The sequence below is a fragment of the Mauremys reevesii genome, linkage group 4 (genome assembly GCF_016161935.1).
Source record: "Mauremys reevesii isolate NIE-2019 linkage group 4, ASM1616193v1, whole genome shotgun sequence".
NCBI lineage: Eukaryota > Metazoa > Chordata > Testudines > Geoemydidae > Mauremys > Mauremys reevesii.
Window position 1 is genome coordinate 134,017,102 of NC_052626.1, and position 14,637 is coordinate 134,031,738.

The 14,637-nt window shown below is 49.3% G+C and overlaps 1 protein-coding gene across 8 annotated transcripts in view; it reads left to right on the forward strand.

Annotated features, from left to right (window-relative positions):
* SRGAP2 (SLIT-ROBO Rho GTPase activating protein 2) overlaps positions 1 to 14,071 on the forward strand; it is a 218,487-nt gene extending 204,416 nt beyond the window's left edge. For 7 of the 8 annotated variants that reach the window (XM_039534418.1, XM_039534420.1, XM_039534421.1 and 4 more), the window contains 2 exons: positions 878 to 1,193; positions 10,688 to 14,071. In XM_039534418.1, coding sequence (XP_039390352.1) covers positions 878 to 1,193; positions 10,688 to 11,071 — 700 coding nt within the window. In that variant the 3' untranslated portion in view covers positions 11,072 to 14,071. The remainder of the gene's footprint in view (positions 1 to 877; positions 1,194 to 10,687) is intronic. The other variant, XM_039534424.1, reaches the window with a different exon arrangement.
* Positions 14,072 to 14,637: the final 566 nt, after the last annotated feature.

The window sequence follows — 14,637 nt, forward strand, 5'->3', positions numbered from 1 at the left end:
GCCAATCCTTATTAACTAAACTAAAATGTATTTAAAAAAGGAGAGAGTGAGTATTGGTTAAAGTCAGTATACATACAGACATGAGTACAGTTTCTGAGATGAAATTCATAGTAGGGATGGTAAGTTTTGTAGTTGCAGAGTTTTCTCAGATATAGTCCATAGATCATATTCAGGATGATCCAGACAGGTCTGGACATTTCAGCCTTAGGATTTGAGATAAAAAGGATCAGGACTCAAAGGGTTTTTATACAGTTCCAGGCCTTCTCTTAACAGGTCTGAGTCCTTAGATGAACAATAGGCAATCATGGAGACTTCAGAGTAGACCTGTTTCCTAATCATCATGGGTATATAGCTACATGGATTAACATAAGGCAACTGCCTGTTTTCCCACCGTTCGCAGGTGATTTGCTGTACATTTCAAAGAGATGAATCACTATGTTTACAGTTCATTTAAATGTTAAGAGATCCTTTCAATCTCTGAATTAACAGAATACAGCATAGGCAGGGACTGTTTGATTACATTGTTAACATCTAACAATATATATGTAAACACACACAAACATTATCTACCAAAATGTCCATAAGGGTTGAATTTGGGTCATTTATCTGCAGGATGCTTAACCCTTTCTGACCATGGGTTAAATATATTCTCAGTCTTTTGTTTTAATGGCAAGTGTTGTGATAGTGATAGTGACAACCAGGCCATCTTTAGTTCTCTTTCAGTTGCCAGGCCACCTTTAGTTCTCTTTCAGGGCAACTGAAAGAGAACTCACAAATCACTATCACACCTTTAGTTCTCTCTCAGGACATCTGTATTGAGGTATGGCCCATCCCCGACACCTGCTTGTACTGACTTGTTTTGCTTCTGTGTTGGAAGGCAAAGAAAGAGACCAGAGTCAGGCAGCATCAGAAGAGCGTTCCGTCAAAGCGACAGCCACGGACTGGTAGAACCAGCCTCCCCAGGAGCCACAGCTAGCTCTAGACCCTCATCTCAGCCCATTATGAGCCAGAGTCTCCCCAAGGAGGTACCAGATAAATGCTCCAGCAGTGGCCACGGCAGCCTCAATTCTATCAGCCGGCACTCATCTCTGAAGAACAGGATAGACAGCCCACAGATCCGTAAAACTGTGACTGCAGGCAGGTCAAAGAGTTTCAATAACCATCGGCCCATGGATCCTGAGGTCATTGCACAGGTAAAGGGGATTGCTTGGCATAAAGGGTTCAGTAAAGTGTCCCTTTTGGATTTGAAAGGGAAGAGTGTCATGATTTTAAACTTTACCCAACTCCTCCTGAGTAAACCGCTCCTTAGTGTGGTGCCTCTATCCTTCAGGCTTGGGGAGAGGATTGTGTGTTCCAATCCTTGGCACTTGTAAGCACTTCACGGGTTCATAGACAGATGCTGAATTCCCTGTGCTTGTCACTCACTCCTCTGCATAAGCAATGTGTGTATCCACCCACCTAGTTATTTCCCTAAATGTTTCACAGCGGTTACTGCACAGCAGATGCACTGGTCTTGTGTGGCAATACAAAGCACTGGGGAGGTCACAGATACGCACAATTCAAAGTTTGGCTTTCTGGGTTTTTGACCCATCATCTATTTGTGTTGTAGCTTTTCTTACTGTCTCTGTAGCTGAGACATGGGTTGTAGGATATTTATTGGTATATTTATTTATAATTGGTGGGGCAAGGAAGCAAGAATTTGTGATAATACCTGTCTCTTTGGCTGCTTGTTACAATCAAATGTTTCAAATTCAAATTGTGGCTTAGTTTTACAACTTGCATCCTTTGCGTTGGATTAATGAAATATTAACCCTCTGCAGGGCTAGAATCTAATCCTGTAAACATGCATGGGGTAAGTCAGTGAGACTACTCACATGAGTCAAGATAAATGGATGAATCCTTTACTAAATAGAAACTTCTGCACATTTATTATTTATATTCTACGGTTTCAAAGGTTCGGGTGTGTCCATCACCAAAAACTATACTCTGATTCCCAAGCTATCAGCAAAATATTAAATAATCCAAACTCCAGGGAATGAGAAAAGCAGGGTATTAAGTGTCAATTTTAAACACTTTCACCAGTTGAGCAAGCTTGTTTGACTGTAGTTAGATGTTTGAGGTATGCAGTAGTATAATCAAAATAAAAGCAGTCTTGCCCCATTCTTCTATTTTCATAGCACTGTATTCTGGTACTTGTAGGTTTCAATGTGTGGTGAAAAGCCACCTTCAAATAAAATAGTCTTGAAGTTTTGATTTCTTTAGACAGGTGTTCAAGGAATGTGGTCGGGTGTCTAACCAGTGTGTACACAGCTGTTCCTTAACCCTGCAGAGATGGTGTTCTACATTTTAGACCAACTCAGCATACGCGGAAAAAGGGCTTTGTTATTAGTTCATCTTTAAAACCCTTACTATTTTGAATCTCCCTCCCTCTTAGCTTTTGACATGAGCGCTTCTCAGAAAATCCTCATCTCTATGCACAAAATCTCTCCATCTCTTGCTTCTTTGGGACCACGGACCATTACAGTAATGACCTATGTCAATAGAAAAAACAATCAGAAATTCACAAGGAAATCTCAGCTTGCACTGTCCAGAACTGACCAGTGCCAGAACACATCACAAAACAGATCTAAAACACCCAGATGCTTGAAGTAAAACTTAGATTGCAAGGGGTGAGAGCTACCAATGCAGATAAATGGGTAGATATTACAGGCTCTAGCTGACTTCCTCCTAATCACTGGAGGATCTCCCCTTGTCCCCCATTCCAAACTGTTGCTATATCTACACATGCATGCTTGCCCTTGCCAGCTGTTTTCAGTGTGTGGTGGATCTATGTAAAGCTAAGGAACACTTGGCTCTCAGATTACAAAGTCAATTCTGAGATACGCAAGAAGGCCAGTTTCTTCTTCGAGTGATTGCTCCTATGCATTCCAAGGTAGGTGTGCGCGCCGTGCATGCACGGCTCTCTGGAACATTTTTACCCTAGCAACTCCGGCGGGCCGGCTGGCGCCCCCTGGAGTGGCGCCTCTATGGCGCCTGTTATATACCCCAGCCGGCTGGTCCGCTCCTCAGTTCCTTCTTACCGCCCGTGACGGCCAGTCGGAACAGTGGAGTGCTCCTTACCTCCACAGCCCTAGCGTTTCTCCATCTATTACTGTATATAGTTCGTTAGTTAGTTTGATAGTTGTATAGTTTTATAGTTACATAGGTATAATAGTGTAAATAGGGAATTAGAGGGGTTAGCCCCTCTTCTTCCGCACCCGGTGCGGGCTTATGCCCGGGGCACCGGGATTCAAGCCCTGCGTGGCTTGCCAGCAGCACATGCCGGTGAGTGACGCGCACGACTCGTGCCTTCGCTGCCTTGGGGAGGCTCACAGAACAGACAAGTGCCCGATCTGCGTGGCCTTCAAACCCCGGACGAGAAAGGAGCGGGACTCGCGACTTAAACAGTTGCTAATGGAGGCTTCGCTCCAGCCTCCGGCGCCAGCTCCATCGGCGCTGAAGCCCTCCTTGGCGAGCAGCGCTCCGGCAGCACCGAGCCGCTCCGGTGCCGAGGCTCCTCGACACCCGGCACCGAAGTCCCGGCACCGCTCCCTTTCCCCAGGAAGGAAGCACAAGGTGCCGAAGGCGGTCTCTTCCAAACATCCGCAGAGACCGCTAGCCCAGCCGCCTCCGACACAAGCGGTACAGGCTGAGGCAGTGCACAGGCAGTGCACGGTGCCGTCGACTCCGGCGCCGCAAGGGCCATCGAGTCCGGTACCACCCAGCTCCCCGGTACCCACCGAGGTAGAGCTGCGGATCCCGTCCACGCCGGAGGCGTTTGCGACGGCGAGGGAGCTAATCGAGCTCGCGGAAGCTCCAAGTCCCCGGCACCGCCGGTGCGGGCACTCAAGTCAGTGGGAAAACCGATGATGATGCGGCCTCCTTCCCCTGCCAAGCGAGACGGACGCTCCAGGATTCGGTCTCGATCCCGGTCCTACTCTCGGAGGCGGTCCCGATCCAGAGGTCGATCAACATCGCGACGCCGCTCCCCGTCTCGGCACCGGTCGCAGTCCCGGCACCGCTCGCATTTGCGGCACCGGTCGTACTCCCGGCAACGGTCCCGGTCGCCAAGTCACCGGCACCGCAAGAGGTCCGGCTCCAGTGACCGTGTTTGGCACCGAGACTCCCGGAGCCACTCCCGACGCTGCCGATCGCCATCGAGGTCGAGCTCCCGGCGCCGTCGGTCGGGCTCCCGGCGCCGTCGATCCAGCTCCCGGTACTGCGCTGCACGCCGGTCCCGCTCTCCGGTTAGGTCACGTGATGACCGCCACCGACCTTCAACGCCTGCTAGACACCTGACGCAGGTTTCGGCTGGGCATTCGGGAACCGCCTCAGCTCCTCCCTGGCCCTCGCGTGAACCCTCCATCGCTTCCCCTGAGGGCAGCGCAGTGGACTTCAGGGCAGCGTCTCAGGGACGGGACCTTGGACCCCAACACTGGGGATTTTGGGTTCCCTGGGCCCATCACGAGCAAGGGCCTCCCCTGCCGCCGAGGCAAGCGCCTACGGGGCGCTCAGTGCCGGAGGCCACGGTTAGCAGGCCCCCTCCGTCCCCACAGGAACAGGCTATCTCGCCACCAGGCCCGGCACCGGGGCCGGAGTCCGTGGCGCCTGACCGCCCAGGAGCGGACCAGACATCCGAGGAGGTGCTGCCGGGCCGCTCCTCGTCCTCCTCACCTGACGAGGCGGTGGCGGGGGCATCAACATCTGAACCCCCGCCTATTGACCTGAAGGCGCATCAGGACCTTCTCCGCCGGGTGGCAAAGGCCATGAACCTGCCCATTGAGGAGGTCACGGAGGACGATGACCCTATAACGGATGTTGTGGGTTCGGACGCTCCAGTGCGAGTGGCATTACCCTTTATCCGCACTATTCAGCGGAACAATACGACAATCTGGCAGTCGCCCTCCTCAGTCCCCCCCACGGCGCGAGGGGTGGAGAGAAAATACTCTGTCCCGCCCAAGGGCTATGAGTACTTCTATGTACATCCCACCCCGGACTCTCTAGTGGTCCAATCGGTAAATGACCGGGAGAGTCATGGACAGCCGGCCGCTGCGCCAAAATCAAAGGAGTCGCGGCGCATGGACCTGCTGGGGCGAAAAATTTATTCAGCGGGTGGCCTTCAGCTTCGCATAGCGAACCAGATGGCGCTCCTGTCCAGGTACACTTTCAACATCTTAGGGTGCCTAGGAAAATTTTCGGAGCTGACCCCGCAAGACTCCCGCCGGGAATTCTCGGCGCTCCTGGACGAGGGCAGGACGGCTTCCAGGACCCTAATTCGGGCAGCCTTGGACTCCGCTGACTCAGGAGCCAGGACTATGGCGTCTGGAATAACCATGCGGCGCATTGCCTGGCTGCAATCCTCCACCTTGCCGCCGGAGGTACAATACACCCTCCAGGACCTCCCGTTCGATGCACAGGGTCTATTCTCAGAAAAAACGGACTCGAGAATTCAGACCCTGAAGGACGGGAGGATTGCTATCCGGACTCTCGGCATGCACACGCCGGCCACCCAGAGACGGCCTTTCCGGCAGCAGCCCTACCGGCCCTTCACCCAGGCAAGGTCTAGGCCATTTAACAATCGCCGGACGGCCCCCTACCGCCGCAGGCCGTCGGGGGGTAGGCGTAACCAGACCCAGGGCCCCTCCAAGGCCCCTCAGGGCCCGAAACCGGCCTTTTGACGGGACGCCCGAGGACGGCCCGCCACTCTCCCCCCAGGATCCATCCCTATTATTTTCAAATCACCTTTCCCGCTTCCTCCAGGCGTGATGCTCTATAACGTCCGACAGCTGGGTCCTCAACACCATCCAGCACGGCTACCGCCTGCAGTTTGTTTCGCCCCCTCCCTCCCACCCACCTTCCCCGTCCCTTTTCAGGGACCCCTCTCATGAGCAAGTCCTCCTACAAGAGGTCCAGACTCTGTTGAGCGTGGGTGCTATAGAGGAGGTGCCTCGCAGCAGGCGGGGCAGGGGATTCTATTCCAGATACTTTCTCATCCCCAAGGCGAAAGGAGGTCTTCGTCCCATCTTGGACCTCCGGGAGCTCAACAGACACCTGAGCAAGCTCAGGTTTCGTATGGTGACCCTGGGGGCCATCATTCCTTCCTTGGATCCGGGAGACTGGTTTGCCGCCCTCGACATGAAGGATGCATACTTTCATGTGGCAATTTACCCCCCCCACAGACGCTAGCTGCGCTTCGTGGTCAACGAAGCTCACTACCAGTTTGCGGTACTGCCCTTCGGCCTCTCCACCGCACCGAGGGTGTTCACCAAGTGTATGGCAGTCGTAGCCGCAGCCCTCCGCCGTCGTCGGATACATGTGTACCCGTATCTCGACGACTGGCTGATTCGTGGTCGCTCCCAAGAGCTGGTAGCAGCTCAGGTGACCGAAACCCGGTATCTGTTCCGTTCACTAGGCCTCCTAATCAATACCGAGAAGTCCAGCCTAACTCCAGCTCAAAGGGTGGAGTTCATAGGAGCGGTGCTCGACTCCAATTTAGCCAGAGCCTGCCTCCCTCGTCCTCGGCACGAGACGATGGTCTCGCTCATACGGGCCCTGCAGACCTTCCCTTCAACGACGGTGCGATCCTGCCTGCACCTGCTGGGGCACATGGTGGCGTGCACGTTTGTGACCGCGAACGCAAGGCTGCGGCATCGCCCGTTCCAGATGTGGCTGTCATCGGTGTACCGACCCCACCGCGACAGCATAGACATGGTGGTTACGGTTACGAAGCCCACTCTCCAGTCGCTCACCTGGTGGCTGGATCCGGAGATTGTCTGCGCAGGGGTCCCGTTCCGCCCTCCTCGCCCGTCGGTCACACTGACCACAGATGCCTCGGCACTCGGCTGGGGTGCTCACATAGGCGGCCTGCACACCCAGGGTCTCTGGTCGGCCCAGGAGCTCTCCCTCCACATCAATGTCCGGGAGTTGAGAGCGATCCGCTTGGCGTGTCTCGCCTTTCGGGCCCACCTGCAGGACCGCTCTGTAGCGGTGTACACGGACAACACTACAGCAATGTTTTACGTAAACAAGCAGGGCGGAGCCCGATCCTCCCCGCTCTGCAGAGAAGCGATGCTCCTATGGGACCTTTGCGTGACCCACTCGATTCGCCTCGAAGCGTTTTTTCTGCCGGGGGTGCAGAACACGTTGGCGGACCATCTCAGCAGGTCGTTCGCCTCCCACGAGTGGTCCCTTCGCCCGGATGTGGCTTATTCAATCTTCCAGAGGTGGGGGTTTCCCCAGATAGACCTGTTCGCCTCCAGGGTCAACAGGAAGTGCACCAAGTTTTGCTCGTACCAAGGTCAAGCTCCGGGCTCTCTTTCAGATGCGTTCCTCCTGTCGTGGACGGATCCCCTCCTCTACGCGTTTCCCCTGTTTCCACTCGTGCACCGAGTGTTACTCAAGCTTCGGAGGGACAGGGCCCGCGTAATACTCGTCGCTCTGGCCTGGCCGAGACAGCACTGGTACACCCTGCTGCTCGAGCTGTCTGGGATCCCATTCCCCTTCCGTTATGGCCGAACCTCATCACTCAGCACCTCGGCAGGCTTTGTCACCCGAACCTGCAGTCGCTGCATCTTACAGCTTGGTTCCTGAGTGGTTGACCGACGCAGAGAGGGGTTGTTTGTCGGCGGTGCAACAAGTCCTGCTCGAAAGTAGAAAGCCTTCGACGCGCTCTACCTACCTCGCGAAGTGGAAACGCTTCGCGCTCTGGTGCGACCAGCGAGGTCTTAACCCATTCTTGGTTCCCATCTCGACCATCCTCGACTACCTCTGGTACCTGAAAGGTCAAGGTCTTGCGATCTCTTCCCTGAAGGTGCACCTGGCGGCTCTGGCGGCCTTTCGGCCCGCCATTGAAGGTCGGTCTGTCTTCTCTCACCCGATGGTTGCCCGCTTCCTTAAAGGTCTAGACCATCTGTACCCGCCGGTACGTCCTCCTGCCCCGACCTGGGATTTGAACCTCGTTCTGGCCCAGATGATGAGACCACCCTTCGAGCCCCTCGCCACGTGCTCTCTGCTTTATCTCACCTGGAAGACGGCCTTCCTCGTGGCAATTACATCCGCCAGACGAGTCTCGGAACTCCGCGCCCTGATGGCCGGGCCCCCGTATACCGTCTTCCATGCAGATAAGGTGCAGCTTCGACCGCACCCGGCCTTCCTCCCCAAGGTGGTGTCGGCCTTCCACCTCAACCAGGAGATCTTCCTCCCGGTCGTCTTCCTGAAGCCGCACGCCTCACTTCATGAGCAGCAGCTCCACACCCTGGACGTCCACAGGGCCCTCGCTTTCTACATCGACCGGACGAAGCCCTTCTGGCGTTTGACCCAGCTGTTTTTCATGCGATCGCCGATCGCATGAAAGGCGAGCCGGTATCCTCGCAGCGGATTTCATCCTGGGTGACGTCATGTATACGAACGTGCTACGAGCTTGCTCGCGTCCCCCCTTGCCGCCTCACCGCTCATTCGACCAGAGCGCACGCTTCTTCGGCCGCCTTCCTGGCCCATGTCCCCATCCAGGACATCTGTCGGGCGGCCACCTCGTCTTCGGTACACACCTTCACTGCCCACTACGCATTGGTGCAACAGTCTCGAGACGATGCAGCCTTTGGCTCGGCGGTCCTACACTCGGCCACGTCTCACTCCGACCCCACCGCCTAGGTAAGGCTTGGGAATCACCTACGTTGGAATGCATAGGAGCAATCACTCAAAGAAGAAAAGACGGTTACTCACCGTAGTAACTGTTGTTCTTCGAGATGTGTTGCTCCTATCCATTCCAGACCTGCCCTCCTTCCCCACTGTCGGAGTAGCCGGCAAGAAGGAACTGAGGAGCGGACGGGCCGGCTGGGGTATATAACAGGCGCCATAGAGGTGCCACTCCAGGGGGCGCCAGCCGGCCCGCCGGAGTTCCTAGGGTAAAAATGTTCCGGAGAGCCGTGCACGCGCGGCGCGCACACCTACATGGAATGGATAGGAGCAACACATCTCGAAGAACAACAGTTACTACGGTGAGTAACCGTCTTTTCTACAGTCTTCCGGAACCAAAAGTGACATGATTTCAAAAGCACCCCAAAAGGAGTGGGTAGGTGAAAATGAATAAAACACCTTTTTACAGGCAAATCAGTGGTGGTAGATATTTTATACTTGATATTGGGTTATTGTAATGTAAACATGGGCCTTTTGCCCAGATTCTAAGTGAATATCTGTTACATCCTCTGTTGGGGTTTTGTTTTGTTTTTTTGTGGGGGGAGGGAGGAAGGGGGGCCTATATTTTGCTCTTGTATCTTTAGCCTGCTCTGTTCTGTGAGAAGGTAATGTACAGGTCTCATTGTCTTGACATTTTTTTTCTTGAGGTTTGGTTGACACAAATCAATCTGTCTTTCAATTAAACTCTCACTTAGTTTTTCTCTTCAGTCTCTTGCCAGAATATAAAGTCCAGTAATTCATAATTCTCTAGTGGAAACAAACGTTTTTTTTTTTAAATGGACTGCATTAAGTGAGTGCTCCCTTTTGTGTCATGTCATATATGTCAGTTCAGACACTAATAATCATCTTACATTTTTACATATCTTTCATAGTTGTGTGTTTCTTGAAACCTCTTTGGTCTTGGTATGTGGTAGGAGGTGTCAAGCCTCCGTCTCTGGTTCCCTCTACCACTCCTTGACTGATTTACCTCCCCCTGCACCTAACAAAGCTTCCAAGGAAGCTAAAAAGTTGTAGCTAAACTGAGTCATGGAAAAGTTAAACCATTCCACTCTAATATGAATTCTGTTCATGGACAGTAGACTCAATGGACTCCAACCCATAGCTGAGGTCTTAGCAAACTTGTACGTCTCAATATAGCTGAGACTAAACCCCACTGACTTAACATTTATTATTGGTCTCATGAAGTTCTCTATACCTCCTCGTTTAATACCTAGAGTATTCTGTAAGCTGGAAGGGAAATGCTAACAACTTCTTTTTTACATATGTCTCCAATATCTTTAATGGATTTTAAAAGCTCTATGATTTACAGGTCCAGTGTGATGTCTTCGTGGGGGATACCAGCCTTTGCATATGTGCAGATCCAATGAGATGGATAGGTAACCCATGCAAACTCCAGCATCTTGGGATGCTATCACCCTTAAAGGATGTAGGAAGCAGTGAACAGCATGATTTCATCCTTTCAAGGAGTTACTCTCCACAGTACCGTTTTGGAGGATTATCCTTCTGTTTATCAAAAAAAGAAAGACAAGAATAGATCCATATCAATTGAAACTGCAGGTTTTTTTCCTCTGTAGTTCAGCCCAGGAGGGATTTTATTTGTGTCTTTGATGTCCTGGTGAAAACATAAGAGAATTCAGGAATAACAAAGCATAAAATTAGCCTTAGAAAAAAAATTCTTGTTTAGTTTGTTCCCTACTGCTGGTTAATGTTGTATCACTAAATGATTTCTGTATGTGCAGCTAAATACAGTCAATAGCTCTAGCATGTACAGTCTAACACTGGTTTTGCTTTATGGTAATTAAGGTCCTATTAACCCTTAGCTGCCGATGATTTGCTGACCCCTGGAGCTGAAGAAAAATGAACTCTCTCTGAAATTGACTCCTACAGAACTGTGTGCTTGTTTACGTGTATCTGGCCTCTGCAATCATTTCAGTCTTTTTTTAAATCTTTGCAGGACATTGAAGCTACCATGAACACTGCTCTGAATGAACTGCGGGAGTTGGAAAGGCAAAGCAGTGTAAAGCACACACCAGACGTTGTCCTCGACACCCTGGAGCCTTTGAAAACCTCCCCTGTTGTGGCACCCACCTCAGAACCTTCCAGCCCTCTGCATACTCAGATTCTTAAGGACTCCGAACCAGCATTCCAGCGGAGCGCCAGCACTGCTGGTGACATCCCATGCGCCTTCAGGCCCGTGAAATCAGTCAAAATGGCTGCCCAGGTTAAACCTCCAGCAACGAGGCCGAAGCCTGCAGTTTTCCCCAAAACAAATGCCACAAGCCCTGGTGTTGCTGCTTCTGCATCTCAACAGCCTACTGACAAGTCCTGTACTGTCTGAACTAGAAGCCCCACTGTGGATATAATTTTGTTGTTTCAAATGAGGGGACTATATTAAGACATGTGAAAATTCCTATTTAACTAGTTTTGGACTTCTGCTGAAGGTTAGTTTGTAAGTCGTTACTGGCAGGAGCACTCCCTGGGAGTGAAGACATGGGTAGTTAAGCCTTGCCACATGCACACCACATCAGCATACCTTGCTTATGAAATACAGACAGAAAATTGAACATCAGGTCACTGTGAAAGTGGTGAGGCCAACACAAAGGACTGATGAATTGGTTCTCAGTTTATAGTTGACGCCTTGTTCGTGTTTGGCCACTGAGAGAAGTACTCAGTGGTGCCATGTTTTGGATACTGGTGTAATGACTTATATATTTGCCACAGGGAAACAATCCAATAGATTTTAGTCTACTGCATGTTTTGGTACCACTAGTTATGTGGAGCTTGGACATGCCTGATTCTTGTGCATTATTACATTTCCTGCTGGTGCCACTGCTGTTAAGGGTCTGTCTTGATTTCCATTACATCCTCTCTCTTTCAGCAGTCTTAGCTCTTAGCCATGTCAAGCTCCCCTTGATTGAAACTTGTCATGACAAATTCTCAGCTTTGGAACATGAGTTCCGTGTTGTGTGTTGGTGCAGATTTAAATAAAACAAATCTGTGTCTGAGTTTTAGGAGAGAAAAAAATAGAATTGCTGAGTATGTCCACCGTGCAATTGTTTTGGTGCTCCCAGATTTAAAAGCAGCTTTGTTCTTTTAAAATGAAACTTTCAGGGCGTTAGCCAATGTAGCATGTGCTGTTCAGTGGGAACTTGGAAGGTGGAATGTAAAAACGATTTACCTTCTGCAAACCAGCTGCTGTGCTCTCACCGGAGTGGCATTTCCTAACTGGAACATGAATTGAGATGGGCTCAAACCGAAACCCCACTTCTGAACATCCCTAAAGCTTGATTCTGAAACTCCTTGCAGCTTGGCCCTGTTTTTGATTTGTAAAGACTTTGTTCTATGGCTCTCACCACTATGAACTATTGTGGAGGACCCCAGCGTAAAGAGAAAGGTGGGAACATGCTCTATGGGTGATTGGCACTACAGTGTCCAGCTCCTAAATTGCTTAAATACATATTTCTATGATAAACCATCATGCCTCCAAGGGATTTTACTGACAAATTAGTGACTTCATAGTATATATGTGTATGACAGACTGTGACTGCTTCAGCTGCTAGCAGACTTTTCTGTACTTTCATGGCAATATATTTTCCAGAATGCTGCCATATATTTAATGAAGGGGGAAAAATGGCAAAAAGAAAGGCACATGCTGTGTTATGGTAATGAGTCTCTCAGCCCCACTAGACCAAGGGATCTTGCAACTGACTTTCCATCCTTACTTTGCCCATCATGCCCAAATATTGCTGGAGTTTGAATAGTCCTACCATTTATGTTCTTGTTGTAGTTACTCAAGCAAGAACAACATAAGAAAGGGGACTCTTCCTCACTCTAGTTGAGTGTCCTTTGATTTTTGTGGGCCTGAATCACACCTTAACTTCATGGTTTAATGCAGATTGTGATTTTTAATGAGCGTTGTAATAAAAACAAGGTATGTTGCATCTCTAAGAACAAGTTGGCCTTAAACATCCACTTCTAATTCCTTTTAAAGGAGGTTACTTGCATAGACACTGTTTTTCAATCTCTTTGAAAGAGAAGATTTTTTTGTATTAATGCTTGTGTAAAAAGGACTGATTTTTCTCTGTGCCCTAAATTATGGAGACATGAGAAGTTCATGGACTACAGGAGAAAGAAACCCCTGAAAAAGATTTGTTGGGACCATTTTAATTGTTTATTTCCTTAATTAACATTTAACAACCCTTATCTTTTGGAAACACTGCACTGTGTGTTGCTTCTGTCAGATCTTAACCTGTCCATATCAAAGGGAATGAAATCCAACTGTGTGACCAGCTCGGTTGCTCTCAGGTTCAGACGGATTCCTAGCACCAAGGAATCTGTCTCTCTTTTTGTAAACTAATAATTTTAAAAAGCAACTAATGATTTATTTTTCACTCAGGCAAAGCTTTGTGGGAAACATTTTATTTTTGGGGGATCATGACTGGCCAAAGGGAATGCATGTCACTACACAGGAAATGAACAGAACAGGATCTCTTTGTAAATTCACTTTCACTCATTCTTTGCAATGCCTTATTTTTTTTTAGTTTATCTTATGCTTTGCATTCATGTTTCCAAGGGATGACATCCAGCCATACAAGGCATCTTATGACAAGATCTCATGTCTTCAGAGCTCACAAAATGAGTGGAAATAAGGTTTAAAAAACCCCAACACTTCAGGTTACTATAACAGCCATTGTCTGTGTATGGAATTACTATGCCTGTCTGTAGTGAGCACAACACTGGGAAGATCCTACTGACAAGAGGAATAAGAACTTACAAGGATAAACAATATCCTGTGCAAATCAACTGGAATTTCGGTGTGCACTGTGACTTGCACTGAAAACGTACACCTAGTAACGTGGCAGTCAGAGGGGCATCTTTTCTCTTCCATGTTGTCTGGGCCTATCTAACCAGCAAGAAACACCTAGAAAAGCCACTTGTGGCTCGTCTACTTCATGCTGTGAACTCTGTGGGGCAGGAGGATAGTTTGCCACAAAGTGTTACCATTTGTTGGGAGAGGGAAAACTGGAAAAGACTGTGCCCACTGGGCAGCCTACTGAAGAGATCAACATGGCATGGCGGAACAATATACAGTGTGGCAGATGGGGAGGTTTATATGTTACTTCCTGGCCAGAAGAAATATTTGATCTCCCAGAGAGATGCAGTTACTTGTGTGTCAGATTAATGGTATATCCCTTTAAAGAAAAGAAGCATTGATAACTGGAATAATGTATGTCTGCTTGGCAATACTCTGTAAGAACATAAATCCTGTCACTTATCAAATGATGGATTAGAATAATCCAAAGGAAAACTTTTGAAAATAAAATACAGTTTTAGGTGATCGGTCAATAGTTTTTGCAGCACCAACCTTGTATTTTTCCCATCCCTGGTTGGGTGTTGGGCGTTGTGCTTTGATTGCTAAATTTCTGCCTCTCTGTGGTAATGTGAGCTCTAAAATTAGTCTGTCTCTCAAAACAATGACATGACCAAAACATTTTCACTTTATCTGTACTGGATGTTTGATTGCAAAGAAAACCATTAGATAATTACAGTACACTGTGACAGTGCAAGAATTCTCCTGAATATATTTTGATGCCTGTTTAAAAGGAGAGAGTCTTCGGGCTTCCTGTGAAGAATACCTCATATGTTCTTTCTTAATGTAAGTGTTCTTGCACATTTCTGTGTTCCGATTACAAAGTTCTGACAAACTCAGAAAATCATAGCTCTTGAGAGTTCAGGCAGGAAATTCTATCCCTTGAGCCTCCCCATCTTGTTGTACCTCGGTATTGGGTAAATTTATCACTAAGATGCATTCCCCACATCGGGGAGAGCTCTGCAGTATTGGACAAAGGGATGGTTTAAAGGTGGAGTTTGTCTTCACTCTTTCTTTTGCATGTTGGTTAGAAC